This window comes from Cotesia typhae, unplaced genomic scaffold (assembly GCF_013202065.1).
Source record: "Cotesia typhae breed Kobodo isofemale line unplaced genomic scaffold, CoteBio_Ctyphae scaffold_152, whole genome shotgun sequence".
NCBI classification, from domain to species: domain Eukaryota; kingdom Metazoa; phylum Arthropoda; class Insecta; order Hymenoptera; family Braconidae; genus Cotesia; species Cotesia typhae.
In genome coordinates this window covers 3827413-3844976 of record NW_027423776.1, presented here as the reverse complement: position 1 = coordinate 3844976, position 17564 = coordinate 3827413, and the positions used below count along the sequence as shown (strand labels likewise).

The 17564-nt window shown below is 27.2% G+C and overlaps 2 protein-coding genes across 4 annotated transcripts in view; one reads left to right on the top strand and one right to left on the bottom strand.

Moving 5' to 3' along the window:
• The first annotated feature begins 666 nt into the window (after nucleotides 1-666).
• LOC141535624 (uncharacterized) lies at nucleotides 667-8550 on the top strand. The gene is made up of 5 exons (XM_074255625.1): nucleotides 667-793; nucleotides 2099-2286; nucleotides 2844-3073; nucleotides 3430-3855; nucleotides 6332-8550. The coding sequence occupies exons 1-5, from the start codon at nucleotides 697-699 to the stop codon at nucleotides 6681-6683; spliced, it is 1293 nt and encodes a 430-aa protein (XP_074111726.1). The 5' UTR covers nucleotides 667-696; the 3' UTR covers nucleotides 6684-8550.
• Nucleotides 8551-8684: 134 nt separating this feature from the next.
• Ret (protein kinase receptor Ret oncogene) overlaps nucleotides 8685-17564 on the bottom strand; it is a 67313-nt gene continuing 58433 nt past the window's right edge. For all 3 annotated transcript variants that reach the window (XM_074255619.1, XM_074255620.1, XM_074255621.1), the window contains 6 exons: nucleotides 15874-16178; nucleotides 13807-14002; nucleotides 13591-13720; nucleotides 13305-13506; nucleotides 13034-13212; nucleotides 8685-11007 (listed from right to left, as the gene is read on the bottom strand). In XM_074255619.1, coding sequence (XP_074111720.1) covers nucleotides 10583-11007; nucleotides 13034-13212; nucleotides 13305-13506; nucleotides 13591-13720; nucleotides 13807-14002; nucleotides 15874-16178 — 1437 coding nt within the window. In that variant the 3' untranslated portion in view covers nucleotides 8685-10582. The remainder of the gene's footprint in view (nucleotides 11008-13033; nucleotides 13213-13304; nucleotides 13507-13590; nucleotides 13721-13806; nucleotides 14003-15873; nucleotides 16179-17564) is intronic.

Here is a 17564-nt window from a genome sequence, read left to right as displayed (position 1 = left end):
TGAAAACTTTCAATAGTTTTAATGAGACAGATAATTATAAATCAAATTTTCCGTGGGAGGAATTCGATAAAAAATTAAGAGATCATCGAATAAATAAAAATAATACGCTGTCATTACTTCCTTATATAATTTTTAGAAGTTTGAGAACAGAATTGAACACTTTAGAGAGCTTAATCAATCGTTTTTTTAAAAACAAAGTCAGCAGTCATATTGATGATATTCAAATTTTATGTTCATTTCCATTACCTCATTCAACATCTCAGTGGAAGTTGACGTATTCTTACATCAAAGAAAGTTATCGTTCATTGACGGGTGAGATTGAAAGAAGAGAAGCAGTAAGTTGTTTTTGTAAACTTTAATCAGTCCTGAAAGAAGGGATAAAAAATAAAAAACAATTTTATTCTTTACATTTGTCATTTTATAGAAATCAGAAACCATGGATGTTGATTGTGATGAACATTTGTTTTTACAAGATTTGTATGATTTATCTAAAGAAATACTCAGAGGGTTTGTCTTGAAATTTTTTCGGACGTCAATTGGACTTAGTTTAAAATCTAAATGTACCGTAGATAGTAAGTCGAGTAATGATTTAATTACAAATATTTTCGTTAATATTAGTGCCATTTAAACTAATGCAGTTTTTTTAATTTCATAGCAAACATTCGAAAAAAATTACTTCATCAAAGGAGTCATTTTATGACTAGTGTTACAAAGTTCATGAATTTTACACGCGATTATCTCGGCAATTTTTCCGAGTATCTCTATGCCTGCGACTTTAGTAATCATACTCGAGGTAAATATAAATTCTTTTACTGTATAACGTTCTGATTTTTCTGAACATTTTTATTCTAATAATTAATAAATCAGGTTTGGCTGCGCTTGATGATCTACACATCATATAGATCATAGAGTAAACCCGTTGCTTAATTTAATTTTTTTATTTACTTATTTATTTATTTACTTCCCAAAATTACATACATAGTCATATAAAATAACTACATACATAATATATGTATAATCCCCATAGAGACAAAAAAATTGCCTGTACATAGGATAAGGAAAAAGAGATAGGCTTAATGCCTAGTGATATACAAAAATATTTATTACTATAATTGAGTCACTCTTTCATGAGCCTTAAAAGATAAATTTCAAATTAATATTTGATCTATTTTATATTTGATTTGATTTTGTATCTGGTAACTAATTTTTTATTATTTTAGAGAATTAGATGACTTTGAGTATTTAGTTTGTGTGATATTTAATATTAAATTGAATTTCTGCTGATAATTGAGCTGATAAATTCCTCTAGAAAATTAACATACTTATTACTTGAAATCTATAAAAATTGAGCAGAAAATAGCTTGGAGTAACTAAAAAAATGGAAAAAATGAATTGAATTGAATTGTCGATTTTCTGAATATTCTATTTTAAGAATAAATAAAAATAATAAATAGGAGAGGGGGAGTTGGGTGCCTCAAAAATTTAGTGAAAAAACTTTTCTTTATTTAAAAATAGATTTCAATATCACTTTGAACTCGAAATTAAAAAAAAAAAAATATTTTTTTTTAAATAAAAAAAAAATTTTTTTGCAACATGTTATTTACATGATCAAATATAAATTTGAACTCTATCTTGCATTTTTGAAAAAAATTTTATGAGACCTAAAGTACTAATAATTGATCATCAAAAGAATCTATTTTTAATGACAAGTAAGAAACATTTTTTTCAGAGATAAGAAAATTAGCTTGACACAAGAAAAAATTTCCAACCACGAGAGACTTTTGAAAAAGTGATTATGTTAAATCAAGAAAAAAAAGTTCTTGAACCAAAAAAAATTTTTTTATTGTGTGAAAAGTAGTATTGACTTTCGTGATAATTGAAAAAATGAATTTAAAATTTTTCAAAAAATAATTAAAGTCTTGATTAAAAATATTCTATGATCACAACTTCAAATCTTTAATTCAGATGATCTGCAAAAACACTGTTCAAAAAAATATTGTTCCATTTCTCACTACAAAACATTCTTTTATTATTTAATGAATACAAAATATCTTATCATTTATCTTTGTATTTTTTAATGATCAAAATATTTGTTCAGACAAAACATACATCGAGTTGGAAAGAATGTACCAAGTAATGATTCAAAATGAATATTATTTGGACAAAGATGGAAGTTGTTCGTATAATTGTGATACAAAAGGTGAACATTTTAAGCCTCACATTAATTATATGTGCAAGGACTTAGATTGTCAATATATGGGTGCCAAATTCGATGTTTGTCAGTTCGTAAGTTTTACAAAATTTCTATTGATAACATTAACAATGAATAATAGTGTTTCAAAAAATCAACAAATTTTTAACTTCCCGCTAAGAAAATTGAAAATTTTCAAAAATCGGGAAGTTATTGATTTTACCCCGTTTTTCGAAAATCGAGTTCTGATCAGATCTCGACGTGATATTTTGTTGGATGTTAAAATAAAGTACCTGTTGCAATTTCAATAATTAATATTTCTATGTAGAAATCGCTAATCTAAATTTTTCATTTTCCATTTAAATAATATAGAGGGAAACTTTTTTAAACTTTGAAATTCTGTACCTCGTCCTTTTATCTACGTATTGGAAAGAAAAATCTATATTTTTACAGGATATCAAAAGCTCGAAAAAAAGCCTCTCATAATTTTTTGATAGTTCTCTCTTTCAAAAAAATTTTTTTCAATTAAAAAAATGTTATATTGATTGTATTTTAACCAAAAATTGAGAATTAATTTCATTAAAATGATTTTTGAAACACCCTAATGAAGCACATGATACTTTTGATAATTGAAGTGCGATGTGTAATGTAGGATGATGATGTGAGACGATATCAATGGTTTAGAGATGGAAATAATAATGTTTATGGCAATAACACTAATTGCTTAGGAAAAATGATAACGTATAACAGTTGGTATCAATGGACAACTCATTATTGTGATTATTGTGTTTGCGTTTGCACTGCCAAGCCTCACAGAGAAGTACATCACGAAATCACTGCCATTAGCTTCCGAGATCAAGTGTCTGATACTGACAGTAACAAGTATGTTCATGGAGATTGATCTTTTCAGCTGTTTCATTGAATATTAGGGTGTTCCAAAATATAACTTCGATGATGGACCTCTCAAAATTGGAATTTTGGGTTCCGCTTTTAAAAAGAGTTGTGTTTGGGCATTTCCTAACATATTTTAAGTGTAAAGAATTTATTTGATATTCAGAGAATTTTTTAACAAGAGCTTTGCTTGGGCATTTTCGCTGAAATTTCAAAATTTGGCCGGAAGTATCCAAAAAAAGCTTCTTACATTTTGGAACACCCTATTGAATATATATACTATCAATTACTATCAATATATACTATCAATTACTGAGTTCTAAACACAGAAACTATTAAAATTTTAGGGTTGTTCTGGATTTGAAATTTGTCATAAAAAATAACACAATTTACGTAAAGATAAAAGAAGGAAAGCTTTTGCCACATGGGAAGATAGATAACAACAGCGTATCATGGAAAGCACTTGATAATTGTTCTATTTATGATCAATTCACATTTTGCACTTATCCACGAAAAATGGGTGAAGCATTTAATCTTACAACTGCAGCAAAAGATTTCGGTTATCCAGAATCTTTAAATTTAGGTGACGTAAAAGCCTCTACAGAATCAGTCGTGACAGGAGTTCGATTCCGATTCGCTGGTGATTTCAACAGTAATCCAAAGTATAAAAACGGTTCTGTAGAAATGCAGATTCGTTTAACGGACTTTGATTACCCAACGGGTAAATTATCTAAGAACCATGTCTGGATTTCATCAAACAATGAACAGCCTAAGTATGAGTGTTTTTTGATAGTTGTATCACTGAGAAAACAGTTTATTTGATTTAAATTCGTAGATTTATTCAAAACTACATGAAAAAAAAATTAACTTGATTCGAGAAAAAAATTCTTGAACTAAGAAAATAATTTTGAAGGGAGTAATTATCTTGAATCAAGACGAAAAATTCTTGAATAAAGTAAAATTTTCTTAAATCAAGAAAAATTTAGTAGTTCAAGAATTTTTCTACTCAAATCAAGAAGATTAAGTTCTTCAAAATTACATACTTGATTCAAGAACGTTTTTTTTCTGTGTAGCAGTTCGCTCCGGCTTCGAGTATTTAACAAAAATTTCAAAATTAATTGTAATTTAATATAGCCTATATCACGCGGGAATAATGCAGCTTTCCAACAGTGAAAAAATTTTTTAAATAAGTTCAGTAGTTTCGGAGCTTATTCAATGCAAGCAAATAAACAAATCATCAAATCCTTCTTCTTTATGATATTAGTATAGATAACTTAAAAAGACGTATTTAATATTAATAAAATTGTTTTACGTAAACATGAATTAGTTTGAACCAAATACTATTTTGTTTTGGTTTATTTGATTAAATTCGCTTATTCATTTTATTCAAATAAGATTTGTTAATATTTAACAAATTTCGTTTGAAATAAATCATGCGACCTTTGAGTCGCTATTTGAGTTGTCGTATTTTTAATAACTTTATCGCTGACTGTTATAATTGAGTAATTTTACATACATACATAAATTTTTGATGAATTTCATAATAGAAAATAATTATTAAAATTCAACTCGCACTTAATAATTTTAGTTTATTAGAAAGTACCCCAATAGAAATTATAAAAATAAACTCATCCTCATTGCTTTTAGAACTCTTAAAATATATTAGATATTATTTAATGTTTACAAAGCATGATTTTTTTACCGAAATTCAAATATCACATTTGTTTACAGTTAACACATCTGATTTGACTGAAATATATGATTTTAAAATATTAAAGAAAAATTTGGTAGCTATAAAACATTTACTAAGGTACCGGCGGGTAATGAGGCCTAGCTAAGGGAGATTTTGAAAAACATCGAAAATATTGCATTTAATTATTGCAATGTATCATTAATTTTTAAATTAATACATTAGTCATAAAATTTAATGGAGTAATAGTAATTTTCACCATAAAAAAACACAAAATTAAATTTTTTCAAAAACCCTGCGAATAGGCCTTATTTTACTACGGTCGGGCAATAAGGCCTGCGGGTTATACATACTGGAAATAGTTATACTATACTTAAAAAGATAAAATTGATGTTAGAGATCAATCATCACTTAAATTGAGCAACAATACGTTTTAAGATGTTCTTCAAAATTAGAACAATGATTTTAAATTATTAAATATAAAATTATAAAAAATGTTTACTATTTACTTAAATCGTTTTTTAGGAATTCTTTTGCGCTACTTTAGCATATGACGGATGATGAAATATAGAAGACAAGGAACGTTGTATCGGGACTCTATAAACTTGTAGCGACATTTCTATGCTAGATGCTTCTACTTAGAGAAGTCTTTAGCGGAAGCGGTTATTTTAAATAGCATTTCTATCACTTAGGCCCTATTACCCGACAGGCCTTATTACCCGCGGGTACCTTATGTGATTTTAAAATATTAAAGAAAAAATTTGGTAGCTATAAAAAATTTACTATCTTATTCAAATAAATACATTGATTAATCCATATCTTTGAGTAAGATAAGTATTAGTTGGTGATATTTAAATCAGAGATTATTTTATAATAAACGAGTCTCATTCGATTTAAATAAACTTTTCTCTCAGTGTATACGGAAAGAACAAAATTACACTGCATATCCTCTTATATTATACTCAGTATAATCTGTGGTAAAATAAAATTTCAGATAAGATCAAATATCATCCAGATTATACTAAATTATTTTTGTATTATACTCAATTTTTTAACCCCAAATTATCAAAAAAATTGTGCTTGAATGATCTTTAAATATTTTCTATCCATGCATTGTATTGCATTTTTGAAAAATACATAAAAAAATGAACAGTTAAAAAAAAAAATAATCATCACAAATTTAAGAAATTTTATAAATTTAAAAGAAAATTTATAAATTAAAAAAGAAAAAAGTTGAATGTCGCAATTTCTGAAAAAATTATATAATCCAAGATTCTGCTAAGTATAATTCAAATTATACAGGGTATTTTTTCGGATTACATCCAGTGTAATCTGGGGCGGTATAATCAGAAAAATCACTTGGTCAAATCGGAGATTACACTGAGTATAATACAAAAATAATTTAGTATAATCAGGATTATATTTGATATTATCTGAATTATTTTTTTTACCACAGATTACACTGAGTATAATATGGGAGGATATGCAGTGTAATTTTGTTCTTTCCGTGTAGATTATCTGTTTCTAATTTCTTTTCATTTTGAATAATTCTTGTTTAGAACAGAGTTGTTACTTCCAAGCCCGGATAATCCAATAAAATCCCCCAAAAACATACCTAATTTGAAAGGAAATCAATTTGTTAAGTTCAAAGTATCGGATCTAAAGAAGGATGCAGGACAATCAACTGTCCCTTTTTTTGATGCACGACCAGTTGAAAGCAAAGTATTATTTCCACTGAGAGGAATTGGACTATTTCATCGCGGCTATGAAGGCTTCGGGGGATTTATTTCCTTCAAGATTTTCATTATAAGTCCACACGAGTACATGAATAATGAACTAGGTGTTACTAAGAGCGTGACACCTGCATCCATTAACCTTAGTTGGGATATTTTCTCAGGGCTAAAATGGTAATTTTAAAAATAATGTTAGAACAAATCAATCATTTATTAAACAAATTTTTCACACAAAGTGTATTTAAACTAATAAAAAGTTTGTGGTCTTATGAAAGAATAAACAGTAGTAATGAACGTCGACATATATTTTGTAAATTTTCAAATTAGAGGTATTATTTGGATTAGCTCAACGAGCATTACAAAGTAAAACAATTTTAAAATTATTCAAATAGTTTTGAAAATTATTTTATTAATTATTAAGTACTGATAATTTTAATTTTAACAGTAAACAGTACACATCAAATAATAACACATGGCACAGTAATTAAATTTAAAAATTTATAGGATAATATTTAAGTATCATAATATTTTAACTCAAAGAAATACAATATGCGTCGGTATGTTTTTTTCTTTTCATATAAATAACTTTACAATATAATAAAAATAAAATAGCTTTATGTACTACAATGGAATGGCGCAGTATATAATTACAAATTATTACAACATAAATATATAATTAAGGTACATATAACACAGTCTTTCATAAATAACAAATTACTTAAATTCTAATTTAATAAAAAAAACTTTAGATTAACTTTTATTTATTAAAAAAAAACATACATTTTCTCTATTTCATATATACACATCGATTATTAATTCTCGAATAATTTCAATTATAAATAATAAAAAAATCGAGTATCATTGTAAATTTTAACATATGTTTTAGTTTTATTAGAATAAAATAAAATAAAAAATTAAAAAAAAAAAAAAAGATGACTCATTACCGAATATTATTTTCTAAGTGTGCTATGGGTTCAAAAAAAATTTTTATTTTTTTTTTTAAGACCATTTTTTTCTGGAATTTTATATGAAATATGATTTTTAAATTATTCAGATTAAGGCAAGGAAATCGCTTCGGTAATGAGTTTTTTTTACTCTATTTTGTATTTTAGATTGTAGTTAATTTTAATTTCTTTTATTTAGATAACAGCTGTTTTTTTTAATCCGCACACTTCATAATTCATTCTGTAATCGATAAGCAAACAAACCAGTCATTCTTTTCACAATAAATTTTAATTTATTCAATTATAAGTAAGATAATTATGTAAAGGTAACTTAAAGCTCTAAAATACTAGGCATTAATATTCTATACCGTTCTCTAGCAAATAATTGAAAAACTAGTTTCTTTTGTAGCTTGATTTGTGCTTGATTGTTAAAGTCTTATTTGTGTGTCAAATATAATTCTTTCTTAAATTTTTCGAACTTAACATTGATCTCTTCATGATATTCAGAACAAATTTGAGACTGATAGAATTTGATTTTTAAAATGATAAAATTTAGGAACTACCCAAAAAAAAAGATACACTTGAGCCGAAAAAATATTTTCCTTTCGAATTATTTTCTTGAGCGAAAACAAACTTTTTTTTGACCCGAGAAATGTTACTTATTCCAACAAATTAATTCCATTGCTTTAAGAAATACGTTTCTTGATCCAAGAAAATTTATTTAAGTCAAAAAAATTTTTTTGTTTTGAGAAAATTTAGTCCTTGCTCCAAAAAATTTAGTTCTTGATAGAAGTAAATTTCCTTCTCTTGAGAAAATTTCTCTCTTGCTCCAAAAAATTAAATATCTTGAGAGTAAATTTTCATTAATATTTTTATTGATTAACATATCAAATGGAAAGATCAAATAATATGGAATCATTTTTTTTTATTCAATATGTATAATTGCACGCTAAAATAATCTAAAATGGATATCAAATATTCAAGAGAAAAATTTTCTCAAGGTGAGAAAATTTTTTTCTCAGCTGAAGTAGGTAACGCTGCTTCCCTAAAGTATCTAAAAATCTTGATAGAATATAAAAATTCATTGTATCAAGTATTTATGATAATTTGAATTAAGAAAAAATTACTTCCACCAAGAATAGAATTTCAAGAAAAATTTTTACTTTGGCCAACACAACTTCGATCTTCCTTTAGGCATCCGAAAATTTTCTTGAGCCAAAATTTTTGTTCTCCAGTCAAAAAATTTTTCTTTCTGTATAGGTATAAATGATTAAAATAACAAAACTATTCCTAATTTAAATAATTGTGTTTTTTTTTTTAACTTAATATAGTACTACTGTTACCACAAGGGTCAAATCCCAAGACCTAACAAAAATATGTAAATATTAATATCTTTTTTTCAGTTCTTGGTAGGCCTCAAAAAATTTAAGTAGTTAATTAAGATATTGTTATGTACCTATATGTTCACTTTTATCAAATTCTGAGCGTCAATTCTAAAACCAGTAGTACTACATTAAGTTAAATCACAAAATTTTATGATTCAAAAATAAAATTTTTTTTTAATTATGTTGATACTGTACGACCGATTGATTATTGACCTCAGACATTGTTTTGTTTTGCTCAAACAACAGTGTTGATATCTTAAAATTACATCAAATTTAAAAGAATCGTTCGGAAGATATAACAGTTTAAAAATTTTTAAAAAAGCGTTTTCTAACAAAATTAACTCTAGATTTTTATGCTCAAAATGTACAAAATCTATTTTCTAGAACATTAAAGTGAATCATTTGTATACAAAGTTTAACAGAATAGGAATAAAGTTTAAAATCAGTTACTAAAATTTGACAAACCAGCTGCTGTTAAGGAGATAGTCACTGTGATAGATAAAAGAAATTTGTTTTCTTTTAATTTAAAGTTTTTACCTTGAAAAATATGTGTCTAGAACTTTAGGTCAAAATTTAAAAAATTTTGACCTAATTTTTCAAAGTTTGACGACTGTCCGTACTAGGCATCCCAATTAAACTCTTTTTCGAAACGACCATTCAAACTGGTTGCATCGATAACTCAAGCAATTATGAACTGATTTAGAATTTTTATATTTGTTTTTGCAGTAGCTAAAGTTGAGCGTGGCCGATTTAAAAATTTTTGATTTACTATTTTTGAGATTTCTTGAAAACAAAATAAAAAACTAGCGAAAAAATAAAAAATTTTTAACCGGTTGCCATTTTATGAAAAATCGAAATAAAAAAATTGACCGCGTACAAAGATAATAACATTTAGTGAGATTATAATACACTTGGATTTTTTATTTCGGATAACTTGCTTTTGAGAAATCAATGCGATTCTGGAGGAGGATTTTTATTCGGACTCTGCGGCAACGCATATTTAGATTATTTAATGTTTTTCAATAAAAATTTGTATCAATTTTTTGGATGTATTCTTCATAAAATAAATAAAAGACGATTCTGACATTCCTATATTCCCGATATTCTTTCATTTTTCGCCCGTCACAGTGACTATCTCTCTTAATTTAAAATTTTTTCTATGTACTTCTAATTCTGAACTTTCTAAAATTAAAAATTTTTGCACTAATTTTTCACTATGCTTCAATTAATTGATAACATTAAATCATTATTGAAGTCTTTTTTTCATTCTTATTTAATCTTAGTCCATAAATCTGTCCTTTGGTAATTAAATTGACTGTATTTTATTTATTTTGTGTAAGAAATATTCAGTTGACTTGAAACGTTTGATAATAAAATGAATGATGATTTATCGGAAGCTTGCTTAACTCATATTGCAGAGGTATAATTCGTGATTGTGATTAATTGATTATTTTATCGATCTACATGAATTTTTAAATAATAAATTAGAGAAGTTATGATTATTTACTCTATATATTGTTAATATATTTTTTACTCAAAAATATGGCAAGATTAATTAATTCCTTTGGTATATATATTTTATTCCATTTAGCACTTTGGTCCGAGTTTCCATTAAACATTGCAATCATCAATTTTAGTTATCTTTGCAATTGTTTGTAGTATTTTTTAAAAAATTACTTTTCTATATATATATACATTTTGATTAAATATAACTGCCTCTTAAATTCTAACTATCAGGAATTTTTTATTTATTTTGTAAAATCATTTGTTATATTTATTTTATCATTATTTAGATTAACATTATTGAACAGCAACAAATCATTTTGATTATTATCATTATCAGATTTTTTTCCCTGCATGTCAATGTAGGATTGAGGCCGTTCATTTGTCGGAGTTTTTAAATTATTTTCACAATTACTCGTCACACTTACCCTGCGTAACTTTATCGGACTTTCATAATGATTAACATTTAAATTGTCTGGTCTTTCGTTGACATAAGTCGTTTTGACTGGTTCTGCTGGAAAGCTACAAATTGGATCTTGCCAAAGAGCTTGAAGTTTATCGATCTTATCACACTTAGTTATAGGTTCTGCTGATGGTTTACTGAGGTAGTTAACTGCTTCAGTGCGAAAAGTACTAAAGTTACCACTGATTACTCCTTCGTTGCTTGAACCTGAATAAATAAATTTTAAATGTAATTTAACTTTCATTGTGCACTTACATGTATACAATTTATTTCACTGCATCGGTAGTTATTTTAATGATTAAAATCATTCATCATGGACAAATAAATTTATTTCAAAAGTAAAACTTTTAATTGACGTATGATTATTGCAGTAGACGCCCGATATTTTTTTAAAAATTTATAAATAATTTACTTGTTACAAAAATAATAACATAAAAAAATGCACTCAAAAATTTTCAAATAAACTTTCAATGAATTTCCAATCTGATAAGTATTTAAATAATTTTTTTTTGTTTTTATCATTAAGTGATATTATATTTTTAATTTATTGAATTAATAGTATTTTTGTATTTGAGGAGTTGAATTCAAAAAAGTATCTTTTCATATTTTTGATTAATCGAGACAAAAAACTGGTTATCTCTAATTATAAATATTTTTATTGAACTTTTTTAATTGAGCTATAAAGTGCTATCGGTTATGAAGCTACAATTCGATTCTTATTTAGAAATCTTTATAATTTTCGAAGTAATTAATACTTATAAGTTAAAAAACTGCTCTTTTAAAATATGAAAAGATACCCTTTTGAAAATCAGCTCCTCATTTGAAGTTGAATTTATTTTAAAAAAATTCTAAAAAGACACACCTATCTTAACGTAAAGACTTGATTAAATTTAGTTTCAAAATTTTCATAAATTCGAAAATCCTTTCAGTATTCTGTCGAGCCTTTTTTGACATCAATTAATAAAATATTGTTATTTATCATCGAAAATTGGTGGAACAAAAATTTGGTATTACTAATTTTGTATAGAAGAAAAAAATTAAACTTAACTCGAAGTAAAATTTCAATAATAAAGTAAAAATGTTAAAATGGAATACTTTGAGCTCAAGTACAAACTTCAATCTGATGAAAACTTCCTTAGTCTTCTTTACCATATCATATGACATGGAAATCGATATTTCTGAACATATGATGGTAAGAAAAACCGAATAATTTGACGTTAATTTGAAGTCTTACAGACTCTGATAGCTATGTGAACTGAAAGTTGCCGTTGATCTGAGTCCAGAACCGACAACCAAGTTAAAGAATTGAAAAAGCAAGAGTTTCAATAAAGTTGACAGTAAATTGCTTTCCAATTTGATGTTAAAACTTAACATGCTAGTTTCTTCAGTAAAGTTATAGTAAAAAGGTTGACTGTAAGCTTGATGTTAACTTCCATTCCAATTGCGGCCGTAAATTTTCATCAAGTTGTATACAACGATGAACAAATCTTTCTAAATTGAATATTTTTCGTAAACTTTACTAAAAATACTGAACTGCATGTTCTTGTACAGAGAGTGAGGCGATCAGGGGAGGCTTAAATTTGATTTTGCAGCAGCGATTTCAAGGCTGGCCAGTACTAACTTTGTACTTAGAAATTTTAGTTTTCTAATTATTTTTCAAAGAAAGTCTCATCTACAGTAATGTGAAGCTTCCGAGAAAGTTTGTCATATATTCTGCTTCGGAAGCTTTCAATTTTTGGATTCACAACTTTCATTAGAAATTCGAGTAATTACAAAGCTTAAGATTCTAGAAATGGATTTCAAATAAAGTAAGTACTGCCCAGTCTTAATAGCGATAAATGGTTTTAGTTTATCTACCGATTTCAATATGAATTCATTTTTAGTAGAAATAAAAAATGGGACATCGATTTTGTTGTTAGATTGAAGACAAAATCCGGATGAACTTAATATCATGTTTTAAGAGACACACCTAGTGTGACAGCCTAAAAAAGACGATTTTTGGGAATTAAAAAAACTACTGTATCAATTGTTTTAAAATTTTAAGGGTACATTTATACATATTTTAAAAATATGCAGTAGAAGAAGAAAGGGTTAAGAGAAAGGGAAGACCACTCCGTGGGAATTTTTTAGTATTCGATATCAACTTTAATATTCTGGTCGCAAAAGTTAAAAAAATATTTTTGTTTGTCGAAAAAATAACTATTTTTTCAATAAAAAAAAAAAAGGTTCTTACTGGTTGGGCTGTCGAGAGCATGAAGTGATGCAAAGTAAGCCTGATTATGAACAGTCCTTGGATTTAAATCAAGGTATTCAATTCCATCCTCAAGCATACGTTCCCATTGACAAGTTAGTTCTTTGAATGAGGGTCTCATCCCAGGTTCATCGTACCAACATGAAACCATTAGTTTATATCTGCAATAAAATTATCATTTAATTCCTCCAGAAAAATTTTTTGTATTTCTTGATTATAAACATAAAAATTTTCCAATTAGTTTAAGACTTACAATTGTGCAGAACAATTAGCAGGCCTCTCCATTCGATATCCGGCTTTGAGTAGATTGTAGAGATTATGAACATCTACACCGGGATAAGGTGAGGCACCGAGCGTCACTAATTCCCATAGAAGCACTCCAAAGCTCCATACGTCCGATTTACTCGTGTAGACATGATCAGCCAGAGATTCGGGAGCCATCCATTTAACCGGTACTGTATCAATAAAATACTAGTCAATCATCTGATGATTCTAATTAAAATTATATATACTAAATAATCAACTTAATCTCTGTTTACCTCTTCCTTTGCTTCGTTTTAAATATGCATCGTCTTCATAAACATCTCGAGTCAGTCCAAAGTCAGATATTTTGCAAACTTTACCGGTAGCTAGGAGAACATTTCTAGCAGCTAGATCACGATGCACCAACTGCAAAATTAATGACTTGGTTATACATTTCGCAAAGTTGTAAATAATTGAAGCGGTGTGTTCAGAATAATGTTTGTGGTTTTTACCTTAATGTCGGCGAGGTACGCCATTCCTTTGCTGATCTGCCAGGCAAAGGAGAGTATATCATGGGGAGTTATTGTATAATTTAAGGAAGTGTCTTGTAACTCTTCCCTCGTGTTACCAGGTGATGCTGATAATAATGATGTTGAACAAGGAACCCGTCCTTCTGATTCAAGATGACGGCTTCTCCGTAAATAATTTCTATACAAAAAATAATAGTTTATTTATTGCAAAATAATAAATTTACTAAATATCAATAATTGCAAGTACTGTAATAAATAAATTTTATTATTATTTTTGAGACGGAAAATTTTAATCGTCCAATTTAAAATCAATTTAAAAATATTGAAAATTAAATAATAAATATTAAGAATTAGATAAACCAGCATTTTAGTATTTCAAATGATTATATATTTAATAATACTTGTACTATTACTTATTATCAGCAAAAATTTTTCAGTATTGACATAAAATAGTACATAATAACCGAAGGAGTTGGAACTAATAATATGAATGAAAATAAACTTTTTAAGATAAAATTAATTCTAAGAACAAAAAAAAATTATATTAAAAAAATAATAGTATTATTTTATCGTGTTTATTATCAATCTTTAATTTGAAGCAATAAAATTTAAATCATACATGAATTAAAATACTTTTTAACTTCCCGCTAAGAAAATTGAAAATTTTTAAAAATCGAGAAGTTATTAGTTTCACCCTGTTTTTGGAAATCGAGTTCTGATCAGATCTCGATATTTGGAGGTTCTAGGAAGCTGTTCTGACTATTCCCGCGATTGTGTCCAGGCGGCTGTGTGTATGTGTTTATGTATGTATGTACGTATGGATGTAAACCTATTATTACTTTTGAACGGCTTGACCGATCGGATCGAGATAGGTGACGATCTAAAGTGTATGATTGCCATTAAATTTCGTAAAAATTTAAATTGATTCGGTTCGCTAGATTTTGAGAAATCTCAAAAATAGAATTTTCAAAAAATGGTTTTTCTGGAATAACTTCTAAACGGCTCCACCGATCAATTCAAAAAACTAATAAGCTCTTAAACTTGAAAAACCACGCCGATAACCACCAGTCCCGTCAAAATCGGTTGATTCGTTAGGGAGTAATCGAAAACGAAAAATTTCGAAAAAAGTGTTTTTTTTTTTTTATATAACTTCGACATTTCTTTTCGGATCGTTTTTGATGAAATAGAATAGTTATTCTAGCCCAAAAAAACTACGTCGATCGTCGCCAAGAACGTGAAAATTGGTTGATTGGTTCGTAAGTTATCGTTGTCGAAAGTAAATCGTAAAAAGTGTTTTTTCGGAATTACTTCGAAATTCCTTGTTCGATCTATTCAAACTAAAAATTCTTTATGAGGCTTCAAAAAACTGCGTCGAATGAAACAAATCGATTCATTCATTCAAAAATTATTGTGGTTTGAAAATTTAAAAAATAGTATTTTATGAAACTGCTATCAGACTTTTGAGCTCGGAGAGCTCAAAATAACACATATGTTACATTTTTGAGTTCGGACAGCTCGAAAACATAATAAACAAAATTTTGAGCGCTTGAGTCCGGAATTAGCAGGTAGTTACAAAGATGGCATTTAGGGTCAACTATTTTCCAGTTTTTTTTTTTTATTCTACTTACGAAAAAAAAAAAATATTTAAAAAATAAAAAAAAAGTTGTTAAAATTAAAATGTTATTTTTTAGTATTCAAATGGTATTTTAATAAATGTTTTAATGTATTGTTTAAAATGTTAAATAGAGTTAAAAATTCAATTATGAAAGTTTCTTGATGAGACTAGACGGTTATTGTTTTGGATGGTATGCATCCTAGTGGTCATGGAATTTATTAAATTAAGGATTTCCGGGTACATTAGACAGACAATGGTATTTTTATTGGACTCTGCATTGACAATATAGACGACATATAACATTTGCTATTCATAATAAATTTGCATTTCATTTAAAATTAAATCTTTAATTTTTTTACTTATTTCATGTGATGGTAAAAAAACTCTAAACCACAATAATTCTATAAAAAATTTAGTAGTGTTGTTATTTTTACCTCAATGATCCAAACTCAGCAAACTCGATTATCAAATAGACAGGACCTCCAGGGGATGTACAAGCGCCAAGTAACCTGATTACATTTGGATGCTGTGCTTCTTTAAGAAGTTGATATTCGGAAAGAAGATCAGCAAGTTCAGACCCACTAGCATCTTCTTTCAATGTTTTTACGGCGACTGTTGTTGGTCCTGGCCAACCTCCAATGTCAACAGCTTTCGCTCGTAATACTCGACCAAATTCACCTTCACCCAATACTTGTTCAATTGTCAATCGTGATCTTGAAAATTCCCATTTTGGATCAGGCTGAAAGTTTTTAGGGCAATTAAAATGACGCAAAATTTTTTACTGTGCACTTTTTGAAACTTTTACTTAAAATTATACAATTTCTTGACAAGTGAAATTCTATTTGATTGTTTATGTAATAATTCAGTAATACAAAATTTTAATAAAGCGATTTATGCAAAAGATTAATCCACACTTGATCATTTCAAAAATTTCACCCTAAAAAAAAGTTTAATTTGAATCAAGACGAAAATAGTTCTACTATTTTGATTTTTTTTTCTTTTACACTCAGTAATTTTTTAAAGATGAAAAAATCAATCTTAATCAAATTATTTTTGTAACAATTTGAACATGCTTCTGTGGCTTAGCTAGAGAATATTAACAATAAAGTTGAAGAAAAAACAAAAAATATTTATAGTTTGTTGTGCAAAATCAAAAAACTTTTTTTTAACTATTGTACATTCGTAGTAGTTGTTAAATGGGCCGTTTTCAAATTTTGTCAGAGTATTTTTTTATAAAAAAAAAAAAATCCTTGAAGAAATAAAAAATGGAAGGGGAAGGGGAAGGGGAATGGGTGAAATTAATAAAAAAAAAATAAAAATTCGATATTAAAAATCTAAATGGTAGAAATTTTTTTTTTTTTTTTTCTATAGAAAATACTCTCACAAAATTTGAAAACAATTGGCGGGTATCACTCAATCAAAAGGATTTTATTTAGTGAAATGACGTTAATGTAAAATATTGATGACTATTTTCAATGCTAATCATTGAGTAATTTAAATATTCAAAATAATATTCTCACTAAGAAATAAACTTATTCGATTTAAATAAGTAATTAGATTTATAAATTCTCATACATGAAATACATTAACATACAGACACGCCTGATTAGCATAACTCAAATAAAGTCTTATCTGAATTAATTCTAATATTCCTTTAAAAATTAACTACACCATACCTGTGTATAAGGATGTGTATGTATATATTTATAGTATACTAGCGACCCGGCCACGCCTTGCTGTGGCTGAGTGATTTAGAAAACGTGCACAACACTGAGAAAATTTGAATTAAAACGTACCGCCATCTATGATATATTTATGTCAAGCAGTACTACAGTTAACTAAAAGGCGCCATCTGTTTCAGACTTATGAAACTTACAATTAATAACAATGATCAACATAAGTAATCATTTTATTGTTAATTAATAAATATTGCGACCATGAATTGAAATAAAAACTATCCTATCTCTCAAGTTGGAACAAAACACACATTTAAAAGAAAAAATAACTAAAATCGGTTAAGTAGTTTAGGAGTCCATTGCGGACAAACATCGTGACAGGAGATTTATATATATTAAGATGAGAAACGGAATATTTCAATAAACTCCCGGAAGTTAGTAATAATCTC